Here is a 17,712-nt window from a genome sequence, read left to right on the forward strand (position 1 = left end):
TAACCACTCACACACGTCACTAGCTGTTATACTACACTGCTACATGTATCCACCAACACACGTCAATAGCTCTGTTATACTACACTGCTACATGTATCCCCAACACACGTCAATAGTTCTTTGTTATACTACACTGCTACATGTATCCGTCACTAGCTGTTATAATACACTGCTACATGTATCCACCAACACATGTCAAAAGCTCTGTTATATTACACTGCTACATGTATCCACGCACACCCTTCCTGACCCTTTGATGTTTACATGCACTCCTAATTAAATTAAATTAAATATATCTCTCGGGCGCTGGGGGCATTGGAGGGCATTTGAGAAAAAAACTTCAATAACATATTTTGCAAAAAAACAGACAAAATATTGTTCCCATATAACTATCGCTCTGCAAAAAAATGTGACCCAACTGAACTTTTTAAATCCAGTCAAACTCCTCATGTACCCTGGGGCTGTGTTCATCTGGGTTCCTACCTCCATCCCGGCCTCGTCTCAGAAGTTGGGGCAAGTGCTGGGGAGCTGAATTAAGAACAGGTCAAAAACGGAACAGAGAGATGGATACCTAGGCGAGTTCAAGATAGTGTGGCGTTTTATTCCGGAGTCCCTGTTTTGGCACAAAATGTTTCCAGGGTACGTTCTCGTCTTATAAGAATTCACTGAAATCTTTTGAACATAAAAAGTCATTGTTTTCATGTACTGCTCTTTACATGAACCTTGCGAGCTTCTTCAGTCCTGGCTCTCCGGGTGCCAAAGGTTTGTTCGCAGGTTTGGAACTTGGCACTGGAGGGCACCTTTGGGAACTAGGTGACTTCATTGCACTTTGGTGGCACAAGCAGACATCGGTTGTTAGTGGGTGGCACGGTGTAAATGCTTTGCACAGGTTGGTATAGGTGGCATTGTTGGGACAATTGATCCCCTGAGTGTCACCGGAGGGCACTGTGTGGCATTTAGTGAAACTAAAGTGCACGTGGTGGCTCCGGGTAACATCGGGTGGCATTCATAGGCACTGGGTCCCACTTTGTGCACTTGTGGTCTCTAGCTGGCTCTGCTGGAGTCTGGTGGGCATCGGTGGCACTAGATGTCACGGGTGGGCATAACTCGCTCTGTGGCACAGCGTTGGCACAGTGAAGTCACTGGTTTGCTCTTGGTGATAAAGTAGCACTCGCGAGCGGACAGTGGTATGCTTTTCTCGTTGGAGTGATGGAGCTACAAGGGTGAAGTCACTCACTATCTAGGTTTAACAAACGAATATGTGATGGTGCTGTAAGGTGGGAAGTGATATATAACACAATGAGCAACCCAATGTACCCTTGAGGGTTTGGGCAAAGAAATGAAAGGGTAGAAGTAACTTCAAGGGATTTTGATTATAAAATTTGGATGTTTTCTTTGATAATTTAATCTAAGACCCACATCAATGACCGTCTGTAAATAAATTCAACAATTTTTGTTAATAAATTAGTTTGATATAGTCACAATATGTGATCCAAACATGAAAAAACAAAAGAACACGGTGTATCTAAAAGGTTGTATTTTATACATATTGTAAATCATAAATAGGGTACTGGAAGTATATCAAAAGGAATACATGAAGTGCATATGTTAGACATCAAACAACTTCATTGTAACCGTTGTGAACGCTTTTCTTCTATGTTATAGTTTGATAATGTCATTCCAGGAAGAAAGAGTGTAGGTCAAAGGTGGGAAGAACCACTAGCCTTCCAGATTTATGCAGCCTATGCCACACTTTCAGTACAAAAAAACAATGGCCCCAGCAGCACACATCTTGTATAAGGGTACAAATGGGGGTGGGGTCGCACACTACTCACACACCGGAGGTGTCGCCCCTAAGGACTCTGGTCAATGTAGTAAAGTGTTCGCGATGCATCATCTTTCGATCTTCTGCTATCTTCGCTGTCTTCGCCATCCCTGGACACGTGTTTCGGGGTATCACCCCTCGTCAGCAGGGATAGGCCGTGTACTGGGGTTGACGATGGCTGCCAATATCTGCCAGGTATAGTACCACTCAGGCGCGTAGGTGCGGGATCCCAGGCTCGTCAGCCCACTGCTCACGGGAGCTTTAAAGTTACAAATGGGGGTGGGGTCGCACACTACTCACACACCGGCGGTGTCGCCCCTAAGGACTCTGGTCAATGTACTAAAGTGTTCGCGATGCATCATCTTTCGATCTTCTGCTATCTTCGCTGTCTTCGCCATCCCTGGACACGTGTTTCGGGGTATCACCCCTCGTCAGCAGGGATAGGCCGTGTACTGGGGTTGCCGATGGCTGCCAATATCTGCCAGGTGTAGTACCACTCAGGCACGTAGGTGCGGGATCCCAGGCTCGTCAGCCCACTGCTCACGGGAGCTTTAAAGTTACAAATGGGGGTGGGGTCGCACACTACTCACACACCGGCGGTGTCGCCCCTAAGGACTCTGGTCAATGTAGTAAAGTGTTCGCGATGCATCATCTTTCGATCTTCTGCTATCTTCGCTGTCTTCGCCATCCCTGGACACGTGTTTCGGGGTATCACCCCTCGTCAGCAGGGATAGGCCGTGTACTGGGGTTGCCGATGGCTGCCAATATCTGCCAGGTATAGTACCACTCAGGCGCGTAGGTGCGGGATCCCAGGCTCGTCAGCCCACTGCTCACGGCATCTTGTATAAGGGTATGACAGCTGTAGGCACAGTAAGTGAAGAAATTAAAACAAGTATTCGATTATGTTTCTTTTTTTCTTTATTCTTCTTTGTGTTCCTTAGTTGTGTGTATATAACACAGGTTACCTGCCATACAGGTTTACAAGCCAACACGTGTTTCGTCGCCAGCAAGGGGATTACCCCACGACTTTTTCAAGGCTGAATAAAATACAGAATACATAATCAGCAAACAAGTTGATCATGGCGCAAGCTAATACAACAGTATTGACACAAGTATGAAACAACCATCCGTGAAGTGAAAGCCGAAAAAGCCAAAAGGAGACAAGGTCACAATGTTGTATCCCTGGCCTGGTATTTCACGCGTTGTGCCGAGGGTGCTTTGGAAGGGTTGTGGCATCTCAATTTCTGGCAGAAAGTGAGCCTTACGCGTGTGTTCATTTCCTCCCCGGTCCGCTCTCTGGGCCAGGAATCCCCCCAGCGCCTCCAGCGGGAACTGCAGGAGACAGAAAAAAAAATCACACACAAAAAACTCTGCTGGAAAAGTTGAGGGAAAGAAGAAGCAGAAGGGCCAGAGGGGGGCACCTGGGGGGGGAACTGGAGGCAGAGGAGGCCGACGGACGCCGGGCTGGGGGGCGACGCGACTAGGGGCCATGCCAGGCAGCAGCGGGTGAGAGATGCGTCCTGGAGCTGGGCAGCTGCCTGCACCGGGGGAACATGGCGCCCGCTCCCTGCCCAGGCTGCTGCTCTGCCTGCTGCTGCTTCTGCCCGCGGGCGCCCGGGGGTGCCAGCCCTGCCCGCTTAACTGCACCTGCGGCCTGGGGGGCGACTGCGCCCTCAACTGCTCCGGGGCGCTGCTGTCCGGGCTCCGAGGGGCCGTGCCCGAAGATCTGGGGGTGCCCCCCGAGGTCACACGACTGTGAGTACCAACGGGGTCTGTGTGTGGAAGGGGGGGGCGCCCCTTGCTCTGTCATTGGACGTGTGTACCCATGTTTGGCGAGCTTGAGGGGCCCGGATATTATGTGTGGATGGATGAGTGGGGGTGGGAGGCGTCTATTTCGTGATCGGCACCCGGGAGGGTCCTCGGTGTCTGTTGTGGTCCCACCAGAGGGTGTCGTTGTCCCTGGGTCCAGCCCTGGAGGTGTCTCGGCCGCTGGGACTGTCCCACGCCAGCATCCGTTATCCCAGTGCATTCATTGGCCGGGCTCAGTGCAAGTGAGACCGGGGCGGAGGGCACTTTACGGACCCCAAGGTGACCCCCGCGAGGCATCTGGATGTCACTTTCACGTTCTGTGGTCAAGACACGAGGGGTGTGGGGCGCAGGGACCCCGAGTCCAATAACCCAAACCACGAGAGCAACACATCTCACCCAAGGGCTCTCGGGTCAAGGGTCGTATGTCACGGGATGGGGTGATGTCTGATATCTGGGTGCTGCTTTTCTGGGACAAATTCCAATTTTTTAGGTTAATTTTTAGCAGCTCCGACTTCATAGCTTCGGGGCGCTTTGCAAGCATTCATGAAAGTAGTTTGTGTGTGACTGGATAATATGTGCGGCTACTGAAAACAGATTCAAGTGCTGGCGATCAGGACAGAGCTGTCTGGGTCCCGGTACCCACATGTGGATGCCAACCTTGCCTGGCCTTGAACCCCGCGGTGCCCTGGCAGAGCTGTGCGCAAGAGGCAGTATTGGAAGGATGAGGGGGTACTGCGGCCACTGTTCACGTGCATGGCAGCGCTGTGAGTGGGCATCAGTCCAGGGGCAGGAGGGCTGGTTACACAATGAGGGACATGGGCAGAGCTCTTTGCAGACCCCCTCTCCGGTACCCGGCGATTGTTCCAGCTCAGCATTGGGGGAACTTTGGCAAAGCTGTGTTTACCAACACGGCTGTAACAGGAGTGGGTGCTGCTCTGCTTTGCGGTACATCAGAGGAGCCACCTGCGGGCACCTGTAAATGTGTGGCAGGAGTGTGTGCATTGAGGTGCATCAGAGGAGCCACCTGCGGGCACCTGTAAATGTGTGGCAAGAGTGTGTGAATTGAGGTGCATCATCTGAGCCACATGCGGCACCTGTGAATGTGTTGCAGGAGTGTGTGCATTGAGGTGCATCAGCTGAGCCACATGCGGCACCTGTGAATGTGTGGCAGGAGTTGTTGCTGCTCAGCATTGAGGTGCATCATCTGAGCCACATGCGGCACCTGTAAATGTGTGGCAGGAGTGGGTGCATTGAGGTGCATCAGAGGAGCCACCTGCGGGCACCTGTAAATGTGTGGCAGGAGTGTGTGAATTGAGGTGCATCAGCTGAGCCACATGCGGCACCTGTGAATGTGTGGCAGGAGTTGTTGCTGCTCAGCATTGAGGTGTATCATCTGAGCCACATGCGGCACCTGTAAATGTGTGGCAGGAGTGTGTGAATTGAGGTGCATCAGCTGAGCCACATGCGGCACCTGTGAATGTGTGGCAGGAGTTGTTGCTGCTCAGCATTGAGGTGCATCAACTGAGCCACATGCGGCACCTGTAAATGTGTGGCAGGAGTGTGTGAATTGAGGTGCATCAGCTGAGCCACATGCGGCACCTGCAAATGTGTGGCAGGAGTGTGTGAATTGAGGTGCATCAGCTGAGCCACATGCGGCACCTGCAAATGTGTGGCAAGAGCTTGTGCTGCTCAGCATTGAGGGGTATCAGTGGTGCCACATGTGGGCACCTGTAAATCTGTGGCAAGAGTGGGTTCTGTATAGCACCGAAGTGCATCATCTGAGCCACCTGCAAGCAGCTGTAAATGTGTGGCAGGAGTTGTTGCTGCTCAGCATTGAGGTACATCATCTGAGCCAGATGTGGGCATATGTAAATGTGTGGCAGGAGTGTAAGCATTGAGGTGCATCAGCCGAGCCACATGTGGGCATCTGTGCATGTGTGACAGGCGATGGTGCAGCTCAGCATCAAGTATCTGAGCTCCATGTGGGCATCAGTACAGGAATAGAAAAGGGTCGCTGCTCCTCAGCATTGAGGTGCATTGGCAGCGCTGTCTGCAGATCCTCGGCACCGCAGAGGGTGTGGCATAGGGGTGGACAAGCCACTGAAAGCTCGAGCCAGGCTCCAGCCTGAACCTGGCTCGGCTTGTCATTCTCTTGAAACCTCGAGCCCATAACAAGCCGAGCTTCCATCTGGCTTCTGCCTGCCACCCCCCTTGACCCCATGACGTGGGCATGTGACCTCAGTGCTAGAGTTGCAGACTTGAGATCTGAAAAACCAGATTCGAGTCTCGGCGTCGGCTTTACGTCCTGTGATTTTGGGCAAATTATGTAATCTTCTCATGCCTAAAAAATGAACCTACGCCTAATGTCATTGTTGAATTTAGAATGAATTGCATTTATTTTGTGTATATTTCGTATTGACATTGCGGATGGGAAAGGTTTTCTTTCACTGTGTGATTCGTGGCAAATCACTACTCCCGGAGCCCTTGTGTTTCTGAGACTACAATAATCTGGGCCGCTACAGGGTTTACATAACAACTAGCTTGCCTCTAGTTCATTAATGGTTCAGTCTTAATAACTATCCCTTGGCTCGGTTCCGCTCCCCCTGTTATTGTGTTGGTTCGCCCGCCTCTAGTGTTGCAGCTTTGCATTGATGTGCATTTTCAGAGCTGCGTGCTGACCACCTGGCACAGATTAGCAGAGGCCCGGGCATCTTGGCATCGCGGTGCCCTGGCAGGGCCGAGCCCTGTAATGGAAGAGAAGCGATGCCGAGAGTCTAGGATTTGAATCCTGTCTGCTGGTTACGTCACACCGACTCAAACGGACTCTTCCACATGCGAATCTGTCCAGGGGGAAGTCGGGCTGTTACCAATAGGCACGCATTGGGCGTGAGGCATGTTATAGCTGACGCAAGTAGTCACGCTATATGCGTGATTCACACACAGTGGTCGTCAGACACCCACCACGGAGCGGGCCTTATTGCCCAGAAGCGCTACGCTGGGCCCAGACCCCCCCCCCTACAAATCACCTTAAATATTATTACATAACTCCGTCTGCCATGATGGACAAGCTTCCGGAGCCCATTGTAGCTAATATACATAGTGAGCAACATTCTGAAGCGCATTGAAGTCGCTCTCAGAAGCATTGAGCATATAACCCTGTAGAAAGAAATAATAATAATAATCACGAATTAATGTGACGAAATAGAAATACATTCATATTAACGCTATCCAGTGTTTTCCAACCACTTTCTTATGATATAGCTTTTTTGCCCTCATAGTCTTGTACGGTGAATTTTGCACTGTTCATTTACCTTTTCATATATTTGTTATTATCTTCAAAATATAAACAATTGGGTTTTCTTTGCGTTGCAAAATTAGCCAGTGACGCGTAAATAAATGTAAGAGGCTATTATGGCATTAGTTGGAGTTGGTGCAGGCAGCAGGCCTCTCTCATGGCACAACGAAACTTGAGGGTGCCCCCCTGCAAAGTCCACAGCACACCACCTAACACTTTTCCTGAGGGGGCTCTTGGAAATGGGCGCCCCCGCACTGCAGGGGCTATGGAGGGTGGGGCTTATATTACGCCACTGACTGTCTGTTACCGAATGTACTTTATTTCCTCCCGCAGCCCCCTCCTATTACCTCCACCACCGTGGGCCACCAGGCAACCATGGAGTGGATTTTAGTACTTTTATGGACAGAATTTGTGTTACCTTCCGAAAACTCTTTTTCTTGAATCTAATTCTTCGGGGCAGATTTACTAAACGTTCACGCCACGCAGCGGGCAAAAATGCTACCTGCGTGACAAAGGGGAAACACCATAAATACAGAGATATTGCACTCTCCTCCCCTTTCACTAGCGCCAGCGCAGAATTTTGCTGCCCCGCACCATGCACACACCTCTGCGCCAAAGTGTGAGGTGTGTGTGCAAGAGTCCAGCAAAGGTTTTCTACTGGAAGGGTTCCCTTCCAGTACAAAATACTTCCAGTACAAAATACTATGTCAAGACATCTTCTAAAACGTTTCCTACTTTGTATGTGTGCTGTACAGTTCAGCACACATGAAAAGTCGTAATAGAAAGAAGAAATTAACATGCTTTCAAAAGGCGATATTTTTTTGATGCAAAAACCTCTCACATTTTTGTTGATCAAGTTTCGCATCAAAAAGTGTGGTTGATTGTATGGGAACACCCATGTAACGGCCCTCAACGCTAAGTAATGCAAAGCAACGCTTTGAGCTACTTTGCGTTACTTTTAGTCAATTTCCAGCACAAAACAAGTTTTGCACTGGAAAGTAAATAATACAAAAAATACTTTGGGGCAGATATACAAGCCCCATGCAACACTTTTACACTGCTGTTGCGTCCCTTTTGTGACTCAGCGTCCTCGTAAACAATGTGCCACGTTGCGACACATTTACAACGTCTAGGGAGATGCGTCACGTTGTAAAGCCCTGCGCTACATTATACCTGCGTCAGGTATAATGTATGCAGGGTGGGCGTTCCGGGGTAAGAAAGCCTCGTAAAAGTGACGCAGTGAAATCTACAAGATTTCACTGCGTCACTTCAACGACGCCACTGCGTCAAAACCTTACACCTGCTTGAAGCAGGCGTAAGGAGTGACGCAGCATGATGGGCATAGGCATTCCTGAGCATTGCTGGAGTTGCGTCGTGCTTGCGACACGACTCCAGTAATGCGTTGCCTGTAAGTCAACAGATGCATCACGCATCTGTTAATCCTTGTGCCACGGTGCGCCGTATTGTAAATGTGAGGCATCCATGGTGGCGCAAGGGTTTTTTGCGTGACGCAAATGAACCGACGCAGCTCTGCGAATATGCAGAGATAAGTCAGTTCTTGTAAATCTGCTCCTTTGTGCTGGTTTGCGTCACTTGTATGACGCAAACCCAGCCTAAAATGTTAGCAAATCACCCCCTTTGTTTTTATCCCGGCCCACCCCCCTCCGTCCCACACTACTCGCGTCCATGGTGGGTCTTGAACCCGCAGCCCTACTCACAGAATACCCCAGCCCCCTCGGCCTGAAGGCATGTTGTGTCAGCTCACGGTCTCTCTGACTTCACCAAGGAAAAAAGTCATCATTGAAAAATCAATTCGGCTCCCGCAGAGATTTTCGCGCTCCTGGAAGCGTCGGGAGAATGCGCTCCTGCCGAGATGTTTCCCTTTGAAAAATAACGGCTCCAAACTGTGCCCTGTAAGAATTCGAGGAATGGTCTCGGAGGAGGACAGATTTAAATATTTATAAACGTGGCGAATGGGTTCTTTGTGTTGGCTGGTGCCGTTGTGGTTCTGTTTTCCTATTTTGTGGTCAAAGCATAGAAGGATCGTCCAACTGTCCTGTTATGAAGATTTTTAATTGTGCGAATGAGTAACAAGTGGTATTATTATGTTATGGGATGTAGCTAAGCGATATTATGTTTGTGTCTTGTGTTACGTTCTACCATGTTGTTATGTTATGCTTTGTCATGAAGTTATGTAATTAGTTATGTTATTTTATGCCGTGTCATGACATGACATATTGTTATGTTATGTTGCAATGGTATGCTTCGATATGTTGTCCTGTGTTGTTTTCCGTAATGTTACGTCATGTGGTTAAGTAATGTTATGTTATGCGTCGTGTGTTATTGTTTTTCATGTTGTTAGGTTATGTTATGTCATGATATTTAATGAGATTACACTATGTTATTTTAAGCTGTTAGGCTACGTCATACTTTCATACAATGTCATGTTTTTATGTTATGCTGTAAACGTATGCAAATGTATGTTGTGCTGTGTTGTTTTCCGCCATGTTATGTCATGTAGTTAAGCGATGTTATTTCTTTTTGTCTTGCATTACGTTATTTCAGGTTCCTAGGTTATATTATGTCATGATATGTAATTAGCGGTGTTATTGTATGTCTTTATGCTATACCATGTTGTTATTAAGTGTTGTTATTTTCTATTGCAATGGTATGGTATGCTACGTTATGTTGTGCTATGCTATTTCCCATCATATTACGTCATATAGTTGTGCTGTTTTATTGTGCTATCTTGTGTTAGTCACATTGTTACATTATGTTATGCTGTCCTGCTATATTTTGTCATGCTGTGTAAGTGTGTTACGTTAGGTGCAGTTGCATAGCATATCCCCTCCATTTAACTCGTCCCGATGTGCTATCGGTCTCGCAGGTCCTACGCCGTTGCGTCCATTTGCTGTCGGTGTCACAGGTCATACGCCGCTATCGGTGTCAAAGGTCATGCACCGTTGCGTGATCTAGTGACATCAGTACAGGAGTTTCACAGTAAACCCAGTGATGGCTTCGCTGCGTGCTGGTGCACGAGTATTGCACAGATGGACGTGTGCACGGGGTGTATAATGTCCAAGTGCGTTCCTTCATTATTTGTACAGTCCAAAGTAGCTTCCATTGGTGCAGTAGGCGCAGTGGCACCGGGGCCTAGGGGTCTGAGGGGCCCACGCAGCCCTGATTATTGCTGTATTTCACCATTCAAGCAGCATCTGGGGGGCGGGGTATTTCCTTCCTTGCACTAGGGCCCATCACACACTGGCTGCACTATGGCAGAGGGTGTGGCAGGCGTGTAGGCCCAAGGCAAGAGGGGAAAGAAAGTACTGGCAAAAAAACTCCAAAGGTAATTCACATGACCGAGCATTACTAAAGATGTACTATCATTTGGAGAATCGTAAATCTATACTTACCTGTGTGCACTTATTATCAACATTTTGGTAGCAATATTTTGATGGAATTATGTTTCTGTAGTCAACATTTCCACATACATAAATGTTCCATTAACTTCAGAGAAATACAAATGACATCACTTCCTGTGGAGCTCCATATGATGGGCTTTCTCCTGTTGCCTTAGATTTACACTCCCCGGTTCTACGTCCTGTGGGATCATGTACTAAGAGCACTTTGGAATTACGGCCACCCCCACCCCCCAACGACATAGGGGCACTACCAGGGCACAAGTCCTAAAAAAAGAAGTGGGGGGACGCTATCACCGGAAGTGACGTCAAGACAGGAATTGACGTCACGAAAGGTGGCTCCGATCTCGTCCCAGAGAGGCCAAAATGGTGAAGTCCAGCTGTGTGGTAGGGGGGACAGCGTCCCCCCTGTAAAATAAGTGAAGGGACGCCGTCCACCCGCGTGGTACCCCGACTCGAGCCCTGGGCACTACTCCTTTTCTGCATACGTGCACCTAGCCAAACCCAGTTCTAAGCTCTTGCCTGACGTTAATTTGTAAAAACACAAGTGCAGGGGCCCGAAGATATTCTTAGGAGCCGACACCAGAGCTGCCGGGGTTGCTGAATCCTCAGGTCCCCTTTGTCTTGACTCCACCCCAGACCTCTTTCTTCCACCACCAGGGCTCGAGTCAGGGTACCACGCAGGTGGACGGCGTCCCCCCACTTATTTTACCGGGGGGACGCCGTCCCCCCTGCCAAACAGCTGGCCTTCACTCTTTGGCCTCTCTGGGACGAGGAGCTCGTCACCTTTCGTGACGTCACGTCCTGTCGTGACGTCACTTCCGGTGACAGCGTCCCCCCACTTCTTTTTCTAGGACTTGTGCCCTGTCCACCACCCTGCACTTCCTTACTCTGCCTCTCTCTTCCCGGTTCTTATTCATTCCTATTTCCCCCATTTGTCAATCATTTCTTAACTTTCTCTTTCTCCTTTTCCCTCCTATTTTTTACCTTTTTCTCTCTTGTTCTGGGTCAAAGTCTGATGATGAAAAATAAGTCCTGGTCCCCGAAATGAGTCAGTGTTCCCCAGCAGCAGACAGCAACACACTCCAAGCACTGCCAGCTCTACAGGAGTTTCCGCCTGAGCCTGCCTTCCCGCAGGGCAAGCATCTGAGCCGGTGGCCCATGGTTTTCAAAGCAAAACAAGCGTGTGCCTGGCTAGGAAATTGCGTGGTTTAGCTATGTGGTGGTGCATGAGCAGCGGCCATGTCACCCCCTCTTCGGGATATACCAGTAGGGGTGTAGCTTCAGGGGGTGTTTGGGGTGTAACAACCCCCCCCCCCCCCACCAAATAACTGCATTCTTGGCTTGGTAGTTGGGTCTGGGGACCTAGGATCGGGTCTGCTATGCCTGTGTTGGTTTTTCCCACTTGTTTAGTTGGGAAATATGAGATTCGCACCCCGTGAATCTCACCGTGATTCGCTACACCCCTGTATACCAGACCCGGATGGGGCAGTGAAAGTGCAATGGTTTGTTATGGGTCGTTGCATGACCCAAATTCCAACCTCAGGGTTTCCCTAGCTCAACAGGAAGTGGCCAACCACCAAGGGTGGGGTGTGTGGCGCGGGCCTGGCGCAAGGCATGCAAGCATTGGTCAAAAGCCTTCAAAGCCGGAGGTTGGTTTGGAACAGCAGGAGCGGGGATCTGTTTTCGCAGCTGAAAGGTTGTCGGTGGGTGTCATGGTGACTGGGTCCTTGAAGAATTCTCTGCAAAAAATAAAGCACATTCCTGTAAATACAGAGTAGAAGAACATTAATTTCAAGCAGATTTAATCAGTGCATATAACAATAGCTAACTGTAAAGGCGCGGATGAATCGCATGAGAAAATTCAACTTCCTTGTGACAAATGAATCAACTTTTTGGAAATGTCTGCTACCTGGAAAGAAAACATGCACGTTTTTACCCTTCAGTCAAGGTCACTTCACCTAAATAGCTGGGGGTGTCTAGAGTTGGTCTGTGACAAGGGATGGAGCCATGCCAGGTTTTCCGTATTTCCATTTGAGATACATTTACATTTTAACATATCACACACACAATGCGAATTACTGGCCTGGGGCTTTGTTTAGCCTTTGGTGGTTGGGACACTTCCTCAAGATGTGATAGATGTCTTCTCGGCCATATTACAAGTGCCATAGGCTACAATGCACTTTTAATACAGCGGACAGGATATCCGCTACGTTTCAGATGGCGTGTCACATCTGCCAAACTGTATATAAGACCCTGTGTTTTGAAATCAGAGTATATACATGAGTTTATGAGGCCAGGGTCAAATTTTAATTGTATTGGTGACATTCATGTAACGTACACATTTGTGTTAAATGGAATTCATGAAGTTTAAGAAAATTTCAAAGTAAGCGATTACAGGTCGGTTTTTTTTGTTGCACAAAGGAGTCTCAGTTGCATGGAAAATGTTTGTCATTTTTCTCTTGAACCAGTCTCCTGGCAGTATCTCAAAAAGTTTTATGTAAAGTGTGCAAATGAAAAAAAAAAAAACTTTTCCCTTTAAAAGCGTAATTTTTTCAGATTTGTTAAAGAAATTTTGTGAAATTTCATAAGAAATTATGCAGTTTCATGCTCCCCCATTGTTTTTGAGATTTAAAAAAAAACCAAATCTACTTGCAAAGCAGTCGATGCACAATAAACGAAAGGCCTCTACCGAAGCCTGAGCAACGCAGAGGAAGGATACCTTCCCAATCGTCTAGCAACAAACTCTTAGGAACCTGGGACCTGATTTAGAGATTTACAGATGCAAATCTCTGGCAAAATGCATATCTCATAGTTTCAGACTGTGCACCAGTGGGCAGTCTTACTCCTGTTTCACAGTTCTACTACTCTGTTGAAGTCACCCAAGTAGCTCTTTCCAATATTAGATACCGGATTCATGAAGACATCTGAAGAACTCAACACTACACCTAGGACCCCAGTTGTGGCCTCTAAACTGAATAGTGTAATCCAGAGATGGCCTCCATAATTGTACACATAATACCATTTGCTATTTCCATACTTGGATTCTCAGTGTTGAAATATGCCTCTTCATATGTGGTCACAAACATTGGAGGTAATACTCCAGTTGTATCCTCTGAAGTGAGCACAGTAATGTTTTTGAGGAATACATTGGAATTTGATTGGCGTTTGTTAATATCTTTACTACAGATATATACTAATTCCGCGTGCAACCAGGAGTGGATTTATACTTCATCCCCTATAACCTATGGGAGGTGAAGGTGATTTATAAAACTGGTGAGTCTAGAGGGAATTGTTATCTACGGTTATTACCCAACATGAGATAGTGAAGGCTGTTTAGACATGGTTAGAATGTGGCATGGACAATGGGACATGGTATTGTAGTCTAGTTGGAACTATTATTGATCTGATGTATTTGTATTATACAGAGGACAAGAAGATCGATTTCAGTCAAGAAGATCAGATAAATCTTCTGTGACGTTGCTCTGTTTAAGTTGAAAGGTGACTATGGTCATATTTACACTTGATCTTGGGTATTTAGGTGTGCACAATGGTGACCTGATGACCTTGGTGGTGTAGTAGACTTTCTTTTTTTCATATTCCTCATTAATCACTGGAGTACACTAGTGTGATTCTTTACTTTCTTCACTGACTTTTCAGCTACTAAAAATAATTTGGAGTAATAACAAATATTGATACATATTTATGTTGATGTTTATAATACAGCCCTGATGAAGTCATTGGCTAATGTGTAAAGCCAGACGAAACACGTGTTGGCTGTAGACTGAATGTATTGAAGTTTGATACAACAAGCAAAAGAAACTAAGAATAAAGAAGAATTCTACGACCAAATATACAGTTTGTGGACATTAATTTTGGACTCTTGGGATATATTGAAAATCTTTTTGAAACCAGGATTTGAGGAATGGATAATGTCTTTCTGTGACCAGTAACCTTTGGTCACAATATTGGGATTATAACTGTACTATGTGTTATAACTGTATCATGTGCATATTTATTATTTGCTAGCCTATACTAGGTTTACTGTTGAACTTAGATACATCGGAGCGCAGGTGAAAACTCCCATTGTTTAATGTAGATGTGGGCTCCAGAATTGACTTTTAAACTTCAGGTCTAAAGTTAGACATCAGGTCTAAACTTGGACTTCAGGTCTAAAGTTAAACTTCAATTCTAAACTTAGACTTCAGGACTAAACTTAGACTTCAGGTCTAAAGTTAGACATCAGGTCTAAATTTGGACTTCAGGTCTCAAGTTAGACTTCAAGTCTAAACTTAAACTTCAGGACTAAACTTGGACTTCTAGTCTAAGTTTCGCTTTGTGAATCGAACCCTTAGACTTCAGGTGTAAACTTAGACTTCAGGTGTAAACTTAGACTTCAGGTGTAAACTTGGACTTTGGGTCTAAACTTAGACTTCAGATCTGTTTACCATTGTGAATCGGGCCCTTGGTACCTAGAATTTAGTGTTTTACTCCAGACGCTGCCCGGAGACCTGGATACACTACTTCAGATGAGGCGTTTATATTTGGACATAACACTCCAGCAGGGAATCTAGAATTAGCCACAACATTCCAGAGATCTTCACAGGAAATGTATCCAATGCTCCAGATGAAGCCTGCTAAATCCTTGACCGTATTTTGCATGTGACCTTGGAAATGTGCACAACATTCTAGTCGTACCCTTCAATACAGGATTTAGTATTCTAAATGCATCCTCCATGACTGGAAACATAATCCACTCTTTGGCTCTATAAAAAGACACTGTTATCCAATAGGTAAGGCAGGCCATGTCAAAGAATTCAAGGGTTGTCATCCAGAATTGGATACAATACTTCAGATGCAAACTTCAAATCTTGGCCAAACCATCATACCTTTAGATAGTATCTCAGGTCTAGAGAGTGGAATCGTTCAGTTTTCCCGATGTGACCTTCTGTGCTGTATACAGTATTTTGGATGTGGTCTACAAAAGTGTCTATAATGCCTTATCATTCAATCCAGAACTAGAGATAAGATAACAGCAGACTCAGAACTGGGCACCGCTTTCCTCCGTGTGCCGCTGCAATTTTGATGATTTTCCAACATGAAAAAAGTAACCCTGATGAAATCAGACCGACGAAACTACATGTTGGATTAAGGTCAAAATGATGGAATACCTTTTTGCAAGGAAATAGTATGTTTTTATGGAAAAGGTATATGTTATTAGGAGAAAGGTAAGAAGGTAACAGGGGGAGGGTGTAGAGGAAGGGGAAACTAAGATGGGTAAAGAAAGTAGTAAAAACTTAGGAAAAAGCGGGAAGGTGCAAGGCAGTAGTGGCCGGTAATTTTACCATGGAGTGGGTGGGGGGGCCACACATGCACACATACACACTCACTCACACCCATGCATTCACACATACACACACACCATTCACAACACTCATTAACAAATACACATTACATACCCATTCATACAGACCTGCAGACGCACACAGGGACGCACCAAACTGAAACAACACATACAACTTACCTTTACTATAGAGAGGGAAGCCTTGGAGGTTCCAGGAGGGTTGGAACTGCTGCTTTCCCTCATTGACTGACCTTTGTTCAGCCAGTGAAGGAAAGCAGCAGTCCCTCCAGGGGCGTCCGTAGGCATGTGCAAGCTGTGCACCTGCACAGGGCCACCAAACCCCAGGGGCCACCACGCCAATATATATCCTTAATATAATAATCCTCTGAGGATGTATACATATTTGCGTGGCAGCCCCTGGCAGGGATTTGGCGGCCTCTAGCTCTGTTCCACTTGCAAACACCCTGACCCCCCCTCCCCCCTTCACTGGCCTCCGCCCCGCCCGGACCCACTCTTCCAGGGCCCCCTACCTACGCTCCCCGCCCAGGGCCGCCATGAGCCTAGAGCCGCCCCTGTTCCCTCACTCACAGAGTGGGATGGGGTCAGATGAGGTGAGTGAGACAGCTGACCCCACTCCACCCTGTGGTGAGGTGTCACTGATTGGCACTCGGCCATGGGCACTTCAGAGCTAAAACTGAAGTGCCCATGTCGGAGGCCATCAGCGACACCCCCCCTTGAGGTACTTTTGCCGGGCTGAGGAGGTCACGCCCACAGGGCTGTGAAATCCTCAGTCTAGCAATGTTCAGCTCAGGCAGGCAGGAGCATGTGCATTTAGAGCTTGTCCTAGCTCCTGACTGCCTGACTTGAAGAAGAAAAGTGTCTGTCAGGCTGACCTTTGTTCAGCCTGACAGACATTCTTCATGCCTGGAAAAAGGTGGGGGCGTGGCCACCCAGCCCATATGGGTGGGCTGCTGCTGCGTATGGGCCTTTAAGAAAGGTAAGGGAGGTAAAAGAATAGGAGGAAGTAAAAAAGGGAAAATAGCCCCTCCAAAAAATGGGGGGAAGTGAAGAGGGGTGTATTCACCCCCTTGAAAATATAACACGAAGAAGGAATATTTCAGTAATGGGTGTCCTCAGATTTGTTTTCCCAATCCGGTGAAAATCATTATTAAAAGAAATCGTCAAAATAAGTTAGTCAAAAAAATATGAATCAGGTCAGAATAAGTTTCTTTAAGTGTGCATTTCATTAAAAATGCATACAACCCATTCCAGATGTGGCATGGAAGCTGTGTACAACACTTCAGATGACATTGCCAGGGCAGGACATAGCCCTGAAGATAGAATGTTCACCAGTAACTTCTTCCGAGGCTTCAAGTACTCCAGGCCATTGTCGCTCTTTGTCATCGCACAGTGACGGGGGCTATCGATCGAGGGCAGGACATGTCTTTTCAACCTTCATCTTTCCATTAATCTGTTTCCCACCCTCTTGGTTTTTTAGGTCGAGCCTAAGGGCAGTGCGCAAGCGCTGCTCGCTCTGCGAGGCATGCTGTATTGGCATATGCAGTGGAAGCCCCTCCCACTCTCTGCCCATATTTGTCATTGGCTTGTGTCATTGTCCTTCATAAATGCTGCCTTCTGATTCGTAAGTAGGCTTGTTAGTCCCTCCTTGGTACCGCCTTGTCTGCAATTGTTACCGCCCATAACGACTGGACCTTTTACTTGGCTTGTTACACGGTCTGCTTTATTAAATGGGTGAGCACTATTTTGTTTATTGGCCCTGATAGGGACAATGGCGGCTGCTCTTTTTGGTATTTGCATAATGAGCGCAGCGCCTGCTGTAGAGGCACCGCAATCATTTTAAATGTTACTTTTATTAAACTTTCATGTTGAGCGTGGCGTCCACTACTGGGACACCGCACTCTGTAAAAAAAAAATTGTGTTTTTTTTTAAACATTCATGCTGAGCGCAGTGCTCAATTCAGGGACACTGCGCTCGGCTTGCTTATTTTTTTTTTTTACTT

At 47.1% G+C, this 17,712-nt stretch overlaps 1 protein-coding gene across 1 annotated transcript in view; it reads left to right on the plus strand.

The window, feature by feature from the left end:
- The first annotated feature begins 3,149 nt into the window (after window positions 1–3,149).
- Window positions 3,150–17,712, plus strand: part of PKD1 (polycystin 1, transient receptor potential channel interacting) — a 464,326-nt gene continuing 449,763 nt past the window's right edge. Inside the window, exon 1 of the mRNA XM_078664851.1 lies at window positions 3,150–3,580. Within this exon, the coding sequence (XP_078520977.1) occupies window positions 3,339–3,580 (242 nt within the window). The 5' untranslated portion in view covers window positions 3,150–3,338. The remainder of the gene's footprint in view (window positions 3,581–17,712) is intronic.

This window comes from Lissotriton helveticus, chromosome 10 (assembly GCF_964261635.1).
Source record: "Lissotriton helveticus chromosome 10, aLisHel1.1, whole genome shotgun sequence".
NCBI classification, from domain to species: Eukaryota; Metazoa; Chordata; class Amphibia; order Caudata; family Salamandridae; genus Lissotriton; species Lissotriton helveticus.